At 38.5% G+C, this 16,370-nt stretch overlaps 1 protein-coding gene across 1 annotated transcript in view; it reads left to right on the top strand.

Moving 5' to 3' along the window:
* Positions 1-186: 186 nt before the first annotated feature.
* The window catches only part of NOM1 (nucleolar protein with MIF4G domain 1), a 33,938-nt gene continuing 17,754 nt past the window's right edge, over positions 187-16,370 (top strand). The window contains exon 1 of the mRNA XM_010007051.1: positions 187-278. Within this exon, the coding sequence (XP_010005353.1) occupies positions 187-278 (92 nt within the window). The remainder of the gene's footprint in view (positions 279-16,370) is intronic.

Here is a 16,370-nt window from a genome sequence, read left to right as displayed (position 1 = left end):
GGGGGGCGGGGGGGACGCGGGGGGTGTGGGGAGGAGCGGGGGGGAGGGACCGGAGGGACAGGGGAGCAGGCAGTGGCCGGGAAGGGCCTGGCCCGGGCCTGAAGCCCCTTCCCGGTGAGAGGGGTCACCAGAGCAGGGGCCACCTGCGAGGTTCCCCCAGGCCTGGCCACGAAGAACTCTCAAGAGATGGGTGAGGACAGGGGTTATGGTCCCCAGGCACTGTCACTGAATGAGACCTTACTGCTCTCTACTGCTACCCGAAGGGAGGTTGGAACGAGGTGAGGGTTGGCCTGTTCTCCCCGAAAACAAGTGACAGGACAAGGAAATGGCCTCGAGTTGTGCCAGGGGAGGTTTAGACTGGTTATCAGGAAAAATGTCTTCACTGAAAGGGTTGTCAGGCACTGCAACAGGCTGCCCAGGGAAGTGGTGGTGTCCACATCTCTGGAGGTGTTTGAAAGACGTGTAGATGTGATGCTGAGGGACATGGTTTAGTGCTGGACTTCGCAGTGTGCTGGGTCATGGACTGGACTTGATGGTCATAAAGGTCTCTTCCAACCAAAATGATTCTGTGAACTTGGGCAACATGAGGGAGCCTAGGAGTGTTCTGACCTAGTTGATCCTCCTTGAATTCAATCAATTGTAATTGCATCAGAATTTATGAAAGATTGTACTTAAAACTTGTGCTCCACTTGTCTGGAGCAGCTCTGCATCTTCAAGTGATTTTTATAGATAAATTGCTGTGTTGGGTTTTGGCCAAGGGCTGCAGTACAAAGGCATGATCTCCCAGTGGTGCCCTCTATTCACACAGGCAGTTCTCTTTGTATCTGAGTTTGCAAGTAGATCAGTTGTCTAAATATAAACAAAAAACCTATTCATTTAGGACACACTGTAAATTATAGATGGTGATTTAGCAAATCAAACACGCGTTTCCATCCAAATATGTAACATTATTCCAATGAAGTTTCAAAAATAAGGTTCATCACTTTCTCCCTATTTACATCTATTATACATAATACAATTTATCCACGCCAATTGTAATTCAGATTATATTAATTTGCCAGCCTCTGGCCCATTTTCTTGGTTAAAAGCAGATGATGAAGTACTTATTAAAATTTAGAGTTAGAAAAGTAATCTTTGACTGTCTAATGTATATTTTGTAGATCTAAATGGATGCAGAACTTCCTTCAGCTTTAGGATGGCCACTGTTTCACTCCTGGCCTTTTGATATTTATGAAGATACAGATGAGGTATTTGCATGAAGAATCACACCATGGGTATGAGAGGTCAGAAATACCCTCACCCTTTCTCCTCCTGAAGTCCACTCCTTAGGGAAGAATTTCTAGGTATTTACTGGGGCTGTAGGTACAAGAGGGGACCATTAAAAGCAGCCTTGAAGCAGCAAGGAACACAAAATCTTTTGAGATGCTTCTTGGGCAAAGCTGTCCTACTTTACAGCTACTCCCTGCACGGCACTAGATTGTGTCTGACAGACAAAATTATTACTAATTTGTTTTTTTCCTTCAAGTATTCTCACTTATCTTCAACCACTTTTTCTTCTTTAGGTGCTTAAAGTGCTGAAAGCATGCATAGCTGCCAGGAGAAACTTTCCATGAGACTTGCTTGTGAGAGTGGCTAGTGCTGTTCCCCTCTCCAGACACGGTCCAGAAAGAACAGTATAACTGAAGATGAGGTTTATAGCTAGAAGTACTATCATTTGTTATAACAACAAACACAGCTGGATAAAGTAAACAACTGTTTGGGAGAAACTGAATTCTCTCAGAGCTGTCTATAGAAATTGTGTTTCCAAGAGAAACCCTGTTATTGCAAAGTGTCACACTTAACATTTTTACAGAAAGGTTCCCAACTTCCACCATCCCATATAAAGACCTTTGCAATAAACTGCAATGGTATTATTACCAAGGTGTGAAAAACAAAGAGTGTTGCTGCCAAAGCAAACCAGAGCTAAGAACTGGGGAGACCAGAAGGTCCAGTCAAAGGGGAAAAATGGGAACAGAGATTAAGCCAGGAATCAGTACGTTAAAATATACGTTTTAATACCAAGACAAAGGAGTAGCACGGTTGGAGTCGAGGTCACAGTTAAACAGCAAGTTGATCCAGGCAGCAAGGATGACCCACAAGAAGCAGATGGAAGAGTGAAGTAGTTTGGGGAAGAAGACACAGTGAAAGACATAGTTAGGTGTCAAGAGAACTGCTTAAGGCAGGGCAATCTATAGGATCTTAAGGAATCTCTGCCAGTAAATACCAACACCTACTGCCAGTTGCTTAGGAATCTAGGCCTGAGGTGAGATTTAGTTCCTGAGCTACCTGAGAAATGATTCACCCACAGCTCATTGACTCTGAAACAGATCATTTAATCTGAAACTAAGTTTATTTCATTGAGGTCTGAGAGCTGGATGTAGGCATCAAGGATTTCATACATTTCTAACTTTATGTGCAGACATAGTAATAGACATAGACATTTCACTGCTCTGAAATAGAAGGCTGGAAGGAAAACAAGCTGGACTTTTTTAGCTGTTACAGAAATAAATGTCAGATTTACCAGAACTGAACCTTCTGCTTCCACTCGGGCTGTAGGTTTTCTTTTTAATCTATTGAATTTGAAGTACACCTGAGCAGGAGATACAGATGATAATTTGTCTCATACTATGGACTGGCAAGTTCTTTCTTCCATTTTTAGCCAATGAATCATCAGAAACATGATACAAATTTATATTTGCTAAAAAGAATGAAGAGGAGGCAAGAAATATCTTCAGTCCTTTCTTGGGCAGAAGTTATTGCTCAGTTCCAAGGTGTCTACATCACAAAGGAAGGTCATGGTAGCCACCACAGCAAAATCTATTTATATCAAAAGAAATGCAATCTAGAGAGGCAGCTCTTGCAAACTGACAGGAAGGCTGACTGATGAACTCATTGGTTTTTGAGGGGATTAAGAAAGTAGTCTTTTGCAGCATACCAAAAGAAAACATCAAAAAATAAGCCTGAGGTACCTTGCACCAGACCAGGGTTAGAAGATCTCTAGGTGTTTTTCATCCATACTTTAGAGGTAACAAAGACAGTGCTGGAGGGACTGCCTCAGCAATTCTTAGAACCTGCTCTGTAATCCTAATGAGCTTGGTCTAGGTATAAACTATACATGATTTAGGTGTAAACAGAACATTTTTCTCAAGCTGGTAATGTACAGATATACTCAGAAAAAAAGGAGTAATGAAAACCAGACTTCTATTAAACTCACTTTTTGTGGTGCCTAACACCTCAGCATAGAAGTTGAGAGGACTGAATAGATTTTGCTCAGTTTATTCCTTTTCAGCCTAGTTTTAAAAGAACAGTTTTTCAGCCTCAAGATAACCCAGTAAGTGTCTGGTATCCTGAATCCCCAAGGAGGGTTTTATGTGCACAGGGTTAACGCTAAGATTCTCCTGAAAAAAATGTTGGGATATTCAAGCTAATAAAATTAGTTGAATTGGCTAAAGCTGAAGTTGCTTAAATTGGAACCATTTCACTGGGAAGGTTCCCACAGAATTCATCAATGGATTTTAGATCACTCTCTTTAACTGTAAATGTGAAATTGGCACCATGTCTTTACATCTAAATTTATCTAGCACCATTTGAATAGATGATGTCTTCTTTTCCAGTCATCATTCAGCTAAATGCAGCTTGGACTAAACAGAAAATATAAAGTTATTCTCTCAGTTAATATGACTACTTACAGGATTACATATTGCCTAAGAATTTGCCAGATTGAAGCCTGAAGCCCAATTCAGTATGTTGATGAGTGTGACCACTGATTTTAAAGAGAACTTAAGGTAAACACAAACCACATGATACCCAACACTGTTTGGGAATTATGGAAGGGGAAAATTATGGAAGAGGAAAAAAAGACTAAGAAGTTAAAATAAGTTGATAATGGAATAAAATAAATGTTATGCACATTAAGATTATTTATGGTGTGGTCATTCCAATGTCTTATATTTGGTAAGCTAAAGCACAGCAAGAATTGTATTATAAGAAAAACATATCAATCAGTCTTGGATCTGGATTCCCCTTGAAATATTGCTGACTGGCATTTCATTTCTATTCATACCTTAGTTATGTTTTCTATTTGTTTGCTTTTTTAAAATAAAAAAGCTTTGGTTTTGTTCAAAATACTTCCAGCCTCTATCTTCATTTTGTTGATCCAGTATCACTAATTTCCCAGCTAAATGCTATATTATGACATAATACATATTTAATTGTTTTGAATGAGCCAAGGGAAATCAATTTGAATAAAAAATGGGAATATTGGCACCAAAAAATGGATGTAAACTAGTTTGGTATCGACCTACATACATATGTGCTCAATTTGATATATATGTGTGTGTGTGTGTAAAATATGTAAATATGTATATATGTGTATATATATATATGTTCATCAATATATAGATTAATCTATGCAGCCAAAAACAGAAGAAAAATTGTGTCATCGAATACAGTTTTGAACAAGCTTTTGAAATTAATATTTGAGTAAAATATCTCCACTATTTTTAACTTAGAGCTTAATCCATTTACAAAAAGTTTAGTGAGATTGCTTTCAATAACCAAGGAACTGGGTTCAGTGATGAATAAAATGCCTTCTAGTCCTTCAGTTTGCTTCACTGAAGGGTACCTAGAGTGAGAAGAGCCATGCAGAGTTTATAGAGGCATAAGCTCTGCAGGAGCATGGTGTTGTTAGGCAACAGAAGCATTAAGTCATATCACAGAGCTAGAACAGTTTCAGTTCCTTATCAAGGCAGCATGAAGTGACTGAAGGCTCATACTGTTTCCATTGGCCTTTCCTGTGTCTTTCAGGTCCCAGTGTGAGGATTCAAAACACTCCTCAAAATCAAACACAAAAAAAAAACAAACCAACAAAACAACAACAAACCCACCTCACTGCAGCTTAAATTTGGTTAGAAATGAGAAAGGAAAGGAAAGGTAATTTTCAGGGATCTGTTTTTCTCATATTTGGGTATACATACTAAGTATATATAATAGTTATTTTACTGGTTGTGAGTGTCATGTTTGCCCATATGGAATATGAGCTTGCCCGTGTCATGGGCTGGTTCCATAGCAAAATTATAATGGGTTCCAAAAGAGTTATTTGAGAGTGAAGCAAATATTTTTTGTGTTAGCAAATAATCACTGGAAGCTTTAATGTTGTTTTACAGCTGGTTGAATAACAGCATCAGCATATGTCTCTGAAACCAAAGTGCCACAAATAACTTTTCGGTTCTTGTAGAACAACTGCTTCTTTGCCCCAGTGCTTTCCCTTCAGTCAGTGTAAGTGCCATGAAGCACATTCCTGGAGTGCTTACCTAGTACTCTGTAAAACAACTCCAGCCCCTGCTCCACTTTGGTTTGTTGCAGAGCCTGACACCTACACAACGTGCTGCAGAGGCTATGGAGTCTGACCCATCACTACGTCTGTGCTTTCTCTGTGAGTTTTGCTGATTGTTTACCTTTCATTGTTCCTTTGCCCTTTTTGAATATTCTTCTTTGATTTGTGGGCCATTCAACATCTTTCATTAGACATCTTAGTCTGCCAATTTACTATTGATTCTAAAACACGTGACCATGCATTAGCTGGATTATAAATGATGAAAATGCAAATATGTACCCCTATTATCAGTTCCTGACTACTTAACGTGTCTGTACTCCTTGTCCTTAAAAAAGCATAAAAATGAAATTATTAATCTGCTGGACCATCTGTGCTCAATTTAAACTATCCTCAAGTTATTTTTTGTTAGTTTCATATTTTTGAGAAACGAAATAGTACAGTTTTTGAAGAAGATGGGTTGCACTGCGAAATCTTTAAGCAATAAAAAAAACCAAACACATTTATGGTATTGGTTAAATAATTTTATTTTTCTCTTTTAAATTCAGTATCTGACTCATCAAGACTAAGATGACTGTACTGTTAAATACCACACAGAAAGCATTTAAAAAATCTAACCAGTACTAAATTGCAACCTTTTCTCAGTCTGGTTTACAAAATCACATTGTATAAATTTAGTCTTTGAAAGTAAGCCATGCACCTTTTATGAAGGACTTTTATCCAAAATGCTAGAAATTTTAAGGGAAATAAATCATCTTAATTTCTAAAATGAATAGGGGCAAGATTTATTCTTAAATCATGGATACTCCTTTCTAATTAAATTCAAATGTGTTTAATGCATCTCGGGAGTGTTAAGATAATAAGTAGTCCTTTTCTGGAACTTAACATCCTCGATCCCTGTCAATAATTATATTGGGTGACTAATAAAATACGATGCCAGGCATTTTAAAAATCTTTATCTTCCTCCTCTGTCTCATTAGCAAAATGAATAGGTTTGCTCCACAGGCATCACCTCATCTGGAGATTTCAATGTTGTTCAAGGACATTGAAAATAAATTTCAGCAGGTATTCCTTCATGCACCAGTCATATACAAAATTCACTTTTACAACATCTGCCACTTTCCATGCTAAACTTTCCCTTTGCCGTAGAAGCTCATTGCTAGCATCAAAAGGCTGGAAGGCCAAAAAGGGCCACTACAACTGACAAGTCTGACCAACAGAACTTTACACAGTTATCCCACCAAGGACTACACTCTAAATAGAGGTCCAATGATCAGTATTCTATCCACAGAACATACAGCAGTCATCCATTCCACCAGTGGCCTATCAGAAAATGCTGACATCACGAGAACAGATTATCACATAAGACAATAATTACCTTCAGAAACTGGACTCACATCTAGCAGGCCTTTTAACAAAAATCATGTCAGTAATGTGAAATTAGCTAATTTGTTCCTGAGAGTTTAACTTCCTTTCTCAAGCAAATATTACATTACAATAATTACACCTCCAACTAACAAAAATATGGCAAGATCCTGAACCCCTGGAATGATATATAGTCCTCTGGCCCTCAAAGCAAAAACCATCTTTATTGACTTTAAACATTTGGGTATATATATAAATATTTGGGTACTTGAATCATAAAAACATAGAATGGTTTGGGTTGGAAGGGACCTTAAAGATCATCTAGTTCCAACCCCCCTGCATGGGCAGGGACACTTCCCACAAGATCAGGTTGCTCCAAGCCCCATCCAACCTGGCCCTGAACACTTCCAGGGATGGAGCAGCCACAACTTCCCTGGGCAACCTGTGCTAGTGTCTCACCACCCTCAGAGTAATTAATTTCTTCCTAATGTCTAACCTAAATCTACCCTCTTCCAAATTAAAACCATTACCAATTGTCCTATCCCTCCATGCCCTTGTACAAAGCCCCTCCCCAACTTTCCAGTAGGCCCCCTTCAGATATTGGAAGGCTTTTGTAAGATGTCCCTAGAGCCTTCTCTTCTCCAGGCTGAATGGATGACTTCAGAGATTTCATACTGTCTTGAAGGTGGGAGGACAAAACAGGGAATAAGTTGTGATTCATCCAACTCTTTAAAATTATTTCTTTTTCCTACTTTTAGGTCCTTTGAGCCACACATTAGTATAATTAGAATCACCCTGCCAGTGACTGCAACTGCAGAGAGACTCCATGCTGAATGTTCCATATATGTCTATGCTACCAGGCAGATATATGATATTTGACCCTATTTTACATGTGGTGTGTCACATGGAGTATCTCAAGTTGAAAGGGATCCATAGGGATCATAAAGTCCCACTCCCAGCTCCTCACAGGACTACCTAAAACTAAACGATTACTAAGTGTCATTCCTCAGTATACATCTCTATAGGTACCACAATTCTACATGAGGGACCTGCTGTTCCAGGCATTCAGTTCTGATGATGCCACTCTACATCCTTGATACAAAAAAGTCCAATATCACAGTTTAAGAGTCGTGAGGTATGGGCATCAGGCATCCTGCTATCATGCCCTGACATGTCTCTTTCCCCTGTTTTCATAAAACTGGGGATTTTAAACTATATAAAAAATGTTGCAGATGCTCTCTCTGCCCTATCTTCTGCCTGGAGTGGCTAGTCAAATAGCATTGATACCTGAAAGCCTCTTGCCAGCCTGATATCTGACACTGCTTCTTAGATTGCAGGATTCACAGAGCCACCTGAATCCAGGATAGGTCAACTATAGAGGTAAACCCTGTCATTGTCCCCCGCTGATGTGGGTTCAGCACCATGTCTGTGCAATGCCACCGTCTTGCTCACCCCAGGCTTTCCTGTCCTCCAACTATTGGTGTGGAAGCAGGGTCAAAAGTTCTTCATGACAATGTCACTCCTCCTGGCATGTCTATTTGCCATTCTCTCAGTAAATCTCATGCACAGCCTGGACAAAGTCATCCCAAACTCTCCCACCGGCAGCTGAACCCTACACATAGGAAAGGCATGAGTCTCCTGTTTTTAAAACAGGAACAGCAGAGAAGGTTTGTCTGTATCACTGCCTTCAAGTTGCATTTCAGAACCTTTGCAAGTTCTCTTCACCTCACACACCACAGTGAAACCCTAGCAGCACCTTAGTGAGATATAATTTTCTAATGGTTGAAACACCAGCAATACTCCTTCCCTTCCTCTGTCTTACATCCCCACCACTGGATCTTCTGGTATACCCTTCTACCGTTCATATTTTTTGGTCATGCACTGGAGTCGTGACAGATTTGAGGGAACACCAGCTTTCCTGTCAAAAAGCTCTGAAGAAAGTCTCAAATTCCTTTTCTGTGGCCTCAAGAACCTTATAGAATAACTGAATAAAAAACTATTTCATCTGTTCATGTTATAAAATGTATCACATAATTTGGCACTTGTGAAGTAATCCTGCAGCAGACACTGTACAACTCCAAGTTTCCCACATATAATTGATTTTTATATTACTACAGGCTAGTAACCTCCGCAGAGCTGCTGAAAAACCCAAGTGAGGATTTCATTTTAGCACTTCATAAAAGTACCTGAGCAAGTACCTCTCAGGCTGTAGCACTGATCCTGTCAGGCTTTGTTCTTGCACCATTGGTTCTCAGCACTACCACTACCACTTCAGCAATATTGCCACGGCAATACATGGTCAGACAGACCTGGGAAAATACCCTAGCAAAAATTTAAAATTTAATCATAATTAATTCTCTGACCCCATAACAGAAGGAATGATCCAGCTGAGCAGAAGGAGCTACTCCAACCACCCCTGTTACATAGGGAAGTGCTTGTGAGCTACACTGCACACTCAAAGCAATCACAAATATGTTCTTCTGTCTGGTTGATGCCACTTCAGGACTGAGAGTAATAGAAGATGTGAGAAACTATATTGTCTTTTTGCTCTGCACACACACCACCCTCATAAAGGATTAATGAGTCAATAAATAACTATAGACAATAATTTTCAGACAGTTCTTTCTGCCCTATGTTAGGGAATAAAAATACTCCTGTACAATGTCAGGGAGACAAGATTATTGCATCTTTGGAAGAATTTTTTTTAAGATTCTCTCCTACAATAAATTTTAAAGCATGCATTTTCAAAGAGTTAAATTCATTTCTATATGGTATGCTTACTTCTACATAATGTGTGTCTGTGTATTTATATATCTATTCGTATGTTTGTGTGCTTATATTTATTTACATTTTAAGTGGCCTGAAATACAGTCACCTTGCCACAGTATTAAAATAAGCTGATGTGGAAGACAGCATTACATAGTGTCCTCTATAGAATTTCTTTACATGAGCCAAAATAAACTAATTTGTATGCTGAGTTAATTTTAATCAAGGCATTTGTATTACCTTTTTTTTATATAAAATCACTGTCTATTGACTTTTCTGAAAATTCTGGGTTTGACAAAGAAGAAGCAGCTTATAGTCTTCTTTCATATGAATGTGTGAGTATGTATATAAAAGAAAAATATAGTTTAATTACTGTTGGAGTGTCTCTTCAGTTTATAATTTATTATGCAGTTTATATTTTATTTACTTAAGAAGAGCATTGAAGTCTGTGCCCCAAGTAAACTTTTTCTTTTACCATGGAGTAAATATTTAAATGGCTGCTTGAATTAAATACAAGAACTAATGAGTTTAAGTATTATAAACTGAAAAAAATATTATATACAAATTTGAAATATACATAAAATAAAGCATTATCTTAGTTCCCTTCCTCTGTTAGATGCATTACTGTATGCACAAAGCCATGTACCCCAAATCAATGTCTTCACTGAATCCATGCCCTGGGAAAAAAAATGGGAGTTCTGACTACATAGACATAAATCAAGAACTTCACAATGTGACCTATAGTTTTTACTGAAATAAATTAATGGATGGCATGCAGATGCCAATATGAAACAGAGTAATAACAAAACATTAGTAAGCACTTTTAATGTAATTAAATTTTGATGTATTACAATTTTTAGTACCTAATTATTTTTGAAGGAACTGGAGAGTAATACTGGATCACACTCTTATTCAACCTAGTTACTAAAGAATACAATGTGACAATGCTTTTAAATTCTATTGCAGAATAATAGTGTATTGTCCATCACAGATAATGATGGCAAAATTGTTCTCATCTGATACTCACTCCTAGTGGCTACCTAATAAAAGGACAGTTCTTGGTACTACAGAAACCTCTGGTCAGCCCAGAATGTAAGCAAGCATTGAAATGTGCTATATAAAGCATCTCAGCTTCCAAGTGACCTTGAATCTCTGTTTCCTCATTGCTGAAGGTTGGGATTGTTCCATGGCTACATTCCCAGTCTGCATCAAGGGGCTGCTGGTAACATCAATCTTAAATACTGGTCTTTAAAACATTTTTTTGTATTGGCCTTGAACAGGTCTAATAATTTTGCTTAATCACCTCTGTTTCTACACAAAAACTGGTCAGTATCTAGGCTGAATTCTAATTTATTATTCTTGTGAAATCCAGCCCCAGGCTTTCTGTCTGCCACCAAATATCTAGAATCACAACTGGATAAATTATGTCAGATGCCCTGTGACACCCAATCATCTTTATTGTATAGAAGTTCACTTTCAGCTTAGAGTAGAATAAATTCCATTTGAGTCAGAGTTCAGAACTTGGGAAGAAAAATGAGACGTGTACAATTTGCATATTCAAATATGCAAATTGGATGGATCCAATTTGTGTTATTTGTCTCCTAATGAGAATGACCTTTTCTGCTGATGGGAAAAAGCAATTGAACTTGGGCATGTGAAAGTTATAGAAGAAAAACCGTATGGGGTTGTTCAGCCTGGAGAAGAAGAGGCTCCAGGGAGCCCTTAGAGCACCTTCCAGTACCTGAGGGGACTACAGGGAAGCTGGAGAGGGACTTTTTACAAGGGCATGGAGTGATAGGACAACTAGTAATGGTTTTAATTTGGAAGAGGGTAGATTTAGGACATTTAGATAATGTCTTCCTAGACATTAGGAAGAAATTCTTTACTATGAGGGTAGTGCAACACTGGAAGTGTTCAAGGCCAGACTGGATGGGGATTTGAGCAACCTGGTCTAATAGGAGGTGTCCCTGCCCATGGCAAGGAGGTTGGAACTAGATGATCCTCTAGCAGAACAGGTCAACTACTTGCTTCTATGAACTATGTATTATAAAAAAAAAAAAAAAAAAAAAGGTCATATTGAGCCCTAAATCCCAGTGTTCTTTCATCTTTGGGAACACCTAGGTTAGCTTCAGTGTCTGAACTTCGCTGCTTGGATGTATCTCTAATAACACTCCTTGCCCAGCACCCTTCCTCTTCACCATCCTTTACAAAGAACATCTAAACATTTCTCCCACTTGCTAACATGGCTCAGGTTAACACCAGAACATCTTTGTAATTATTTTGCACAACAAAATTTGAAGCTTGAAAATTCAAAGATTAAGTTACTTGCTCAAGGCTACAAAGAGGATGTTACTATGTCAGGAACTCATTTGCATCTGGTCTTCGGTCTTGTGTCCAAACACATTAGATCAAGTTTCTTTCAATGCTGAAATGGAAATGGAAAGAAGCTGTGATCAGTTTACAAAGCAGCATTAGGGTCACACAGCCTGTGTGGTTCTACTTCTGTGAGTGCCAAAGGAGGAAATGAGTCCTGTGAATAGGCAGCTCATCTGTAGACAGGTCATATCATTGTCACTGCGATGTATTACTACACATTTAATTATCATATCTACTGAAAAAAAAAAAAAAATGTATATACATGGTCCTTCTCTTCCTTTCAAGCTTATTCTTTCACCTGCAGACCTTAAGATCAAGCAGCAGTATCACCACATGGGATATAGGTCTTAGAACTGAAAACACATACAGGACTCAGGATTAATTAAAGAGCTAGGAACATCTTGGCATGGCTTAGAAGCAAGGGCACCATTATTTATTCTTATGGTGCTACTGGAGTCCCCCATCAGGGAGGAGGGCCCCATATTGTGAGGATTTATTTAAACACTTAAAGAGAAATGGCACCTGCAGTTAAGAATCTACAACTGCAATGATAAGATGAAGAATAAAGCTGTCTCTTCAGTTGATTTCTCTAATAACAATATTCAAAGTGGTACTAATATGTACATCATTTTAAGTGTGTGTTTTCCCATTATTATGTACAGGGAGGGGCTGCAGTACGATTAACACCCCAACTCTGGAAATGCATCCAGACAAATATGGGTTGTCCTAAAACCAGATAACTTACCTTTGCCACCAACAAGCAAGGAGGAGGTTTCCACTGAGAAAGAGAAAATTCAAGCTGTGCAAAACCAGCCAGCTCCCCAGGCACACACATGCACATCCAGTTGTGAAGAGCTTTGTTCTTAATGTTAGTTTACTTGCTGGTATGCTATTTTTTGCAAAATTATTCAGAGGAGCAAAAAAAAGACAAACCTTCTCATGATAAACAAGGTAATAAAACAAAACAGGTTTTTGTAATTGTTTTGTTTTCATCTGTATTTCAAAATGTATTTCATACTGAGCACAGGTGCAAATGAATACAGATTGGGCAAGAGAAGGACCAGATGTAGTTGTTAGAGTAATCAAGTCTCCTTTAACATAGCATGGGAAATAACTGTCCTACAAGCAGGCTACACTGACCCAGTAATTTTTGTAATCTGCTAATGGTGTAGTTTCATGTAGGGTGACTGTAGTCTGTGCTGCCACTGAAAGGAGCAGTTCTCTTTCCATTGCTAACTACCTCTTTCTATCGCTGTATCAGAAAATAAATTCAGACCAATTGAAAATCTTATTAGTTTCATTCCAATCAACGCTTGGATTTGGTTGATTATGCCACAAATCCTGGTGTTAACATGAAGAAGGATGAGGAAATGCGTTACCTGAACAAGTGCATGGCAGATTGAGATAGTTCAAAAGTAGCTGCAAAACTGCAGTCTTGAAAGACAGTGATTGCTTGAAAGGGATGGTAGCAGGTTTAAGTTAGGGTGGTTTCTAGTGTCAAATATGTACCAGGCACAAACTGTGCAAACATGAGTTTATTCAAGCTCATATGCATCTGGTATCTGCAATGGAGGTGCCTAAACTGGTCATTCAAGGCTCCCTGTCCTTAGGTTAATGGAGTCTAAGGCATTGTCCATCTTCTCCTGAAGCAGAAGCCTAAGATGAATTAGATTAATTTTTTTGTCTAAAAGTGACTATTTCTCTCCATTTGACTATACACAGACAGCAGGGTGACTGGCTCTGCTGTAGATGTCTGTTTAAAGTGAGGGAGAACAACTGCATCTTGTCTGTCAGGGTTAAATCAGTGTTGCAGTTTCAAAGTACTTTGAGAAAACGGTCTAGAACAACTAGAGATGTAGCATCCATAGTCTACTGCTGCTCTCTGGTTACTGTCAGGTAGGTCTTGTTCCTGAACAGGAACTGTATATGAAATGAATACAGTATTACACACAATAACATGATGAATTACAGAAACCGAAATTAAGATAAGGAATGGCAACCAACACATGTACATTGATATCATTTTTATACTACAAGTTACCAGATCCAAAGCTTGCTGTCAGTCTGGAAAGTCCTCCAAACATTTCCCTGGATTTGGCTCAGATGCACATCATATTTTGCATGTTCAACAAAGCCTCAGGGAAAACGCAGAGAGACTTTTGTTAATTGCTAGGAGCACCCCACTGAGCTAGAAAAAGCTGCTGGAAATTAATTGTCCCTGAAAACAATTACCTTACACTGTGTATAAAAAAAAGGGTTAGCACTGGGATGAGCAGTAATACTGCACACTACTACTGGTGCAGTTGCTCCATTGTCAGTGGAACAATGCATATTCTTGCCAATGTTTTCATTTTTTACAGGTACATAAACAGGTAAAAGGTGATTTTAGCAAAGTAGCAGTAACTTAATTTTAGAGGATTTATTTGTTGAATTCAAGCATTCATAGCTATTTATTCTGGGGTGTCAATCCTAGTTCTAAGTATTCTTTTTGAAAGTTGCCTTGTCAGAATTAAAGAAATAGTTATGAAAAATAAAACTGATCTTCAGGGAATAATAGAATTACTTTCAGTATGTTAAAGCTAAGCAATTAACAAAGGAGAAAAAGCAGAGGGAAAAGGAATGTCTCTTGTTAACTATTTGCGGTTTTGATTAAAACTACCTTATAAATGACAACATAATACAAGTGTTCCTTAGTTAAGGTCAGTCTTTAGCATACAGTTAAGTGTCCCATAGTGACTTACATTTCTTGGCAAGGCAATTTTGATCATATAAATTTCATATAGGAAATGCATAGTGCCATAATGTGGGACTTTGATCAATGATGCTACTCTGATTTATAATTGTGTTTTTTTTAACTGTGATGTACACAAAGGACTAATTTAAAAGCTCATTTTAGTTGCAACCTACCTCTTCCTTTTAATAACATGAAAGTCATCTGATTACATTTTTTCAGTCATCCCTGTGTCATGCATTAGATAATCTCCTTATAGTTTAAAACTAAAAATGCTAATGGATTGGGGAAATGGGTTTCTGCTTTCACCCAGAGTATCTGTCTTTTTTATGCTTGTCTTCTAGATCATTTATCTAAATAATAACTTTTAGTACCCATTCCTTCCTTCCAATGAACTATAAGACATTAATGATTAAAGTCAGTGAATACTTCTCCTCCCTATTCTAGTTTTTACAGCCGAGGTTACCACTTTCAGCTGCTGCTTTTTTTCTGGGAGAAGAGGAACTACAGACATAACCTTGCAAAACTACTCACATGGTTACTTCCTAATTTGTCTCAGTCAAAACAGCCTAAGTTAGCTTAAAATAACTACAGATCTCTTTTACTGAGTATCACCAGCCAGCAGTGACTGAAAGGACATTGATGTCAGTGACTACAAAAAAGTAATTACATTAAAACTCAGCCAACAGCTTTCAGTCAGCAAACTTGTAGGGGCAGCCCAGAAAAGATGCAGTGACCAGCCCCTCCTCCCCTCAAGAGAAGGTGCTGTAGGGAGTAACTTCTTCAGCAGGCAAACCTGGAGATACAGGAGGGTATATATGCATGGCCTTCAATCTCAGAATGAGGGAAGATTACTTATTTTGTACAAAACCAGTATGCAGAAGATGAATGACCAGGCCAAGGTCAGGTATAAAGATTGTGGAAACTGTGGGAGTAAGCGCTAGGAGAGTGTGTAATTCAGTTTTCATCATACCTGCCTTATGCTGTGTGAAGCACCAAGCTTTCAGAAATTGTTTAGCACATACCCTCGGGGGGGGGGAAAAAACAAACAAAACAAAAAAAAAAACACCCCAAACAAAACAACAAAACAACCAACAACAACATTCTGATCAACAAGGATGAGGATGTATCTTTAAAACACTAAGGAAATCACTTTCCTCACCTACCACTATCCTCTGAAATAGATGGAACTGAAGCACATTTAAAGAGCCAACAACTCTTCTGTTCCCTTGAGACTCTGGAGAATGTTTTGAGATGGAGGGAAATGACACCTCAAGTAGATGGGTGCCATGCTAGAGACTCACTGAGTCTTCAAGTAACTTACACTGTTCTGAGGCTCTCACTGCCTAGAATAAATTTGCTCTGGCACAATGCTTTTGGTCTGCATAGTCAGAAAAGGCTTTGGCTTTAAAGCAATATTCTTACATGAATCAAGCTGTTTTCTCCATTGATAAGAACAAAGAATGACCTTATGAGCTCAGTTTTAAAGTCTTTCTGGTGCTGCTTTGATATTTCCCATGGTGATAAACAGCACAATATTCTCAAGAGCTGCAAATCACAAAAGAGCCAAAATCTACCTACATGTATTATGTAGTCACTAAATCACATTTTCATGGCATGTGGGAAGTGACCAGGAGATAATAGCAGACAGACAGCTAAAGGAACTATAGTTCACTCATTCTGCTGAGGGGGAAAAAAACATGCTCCATGAATATAACTTAATAGGAAAGGAAATCTGTTCACAAAGATTATCTCAGCAGG

Source organism: Chaetura pelagica, unplaced genomic scaffold (assembly GCF_000747805.2).
Source record: "Chaetura pelagica isolate M959 unplaced genomic scaffold, ChaPel_1.0 scaffold17, whole genome shotgun sequence".
NCBI classification, from domain to species: domain Eukaryota; kingdom Metazoa; phylum Chordata; class Aves; order Apodiformes; family Apodidae; genus Chaetura; species Chaetura pelagica.
Note: the sequence above shows the minus strand (reverse complement) of the source record. Positions and strands in the feature narration are given on the sequence as shown.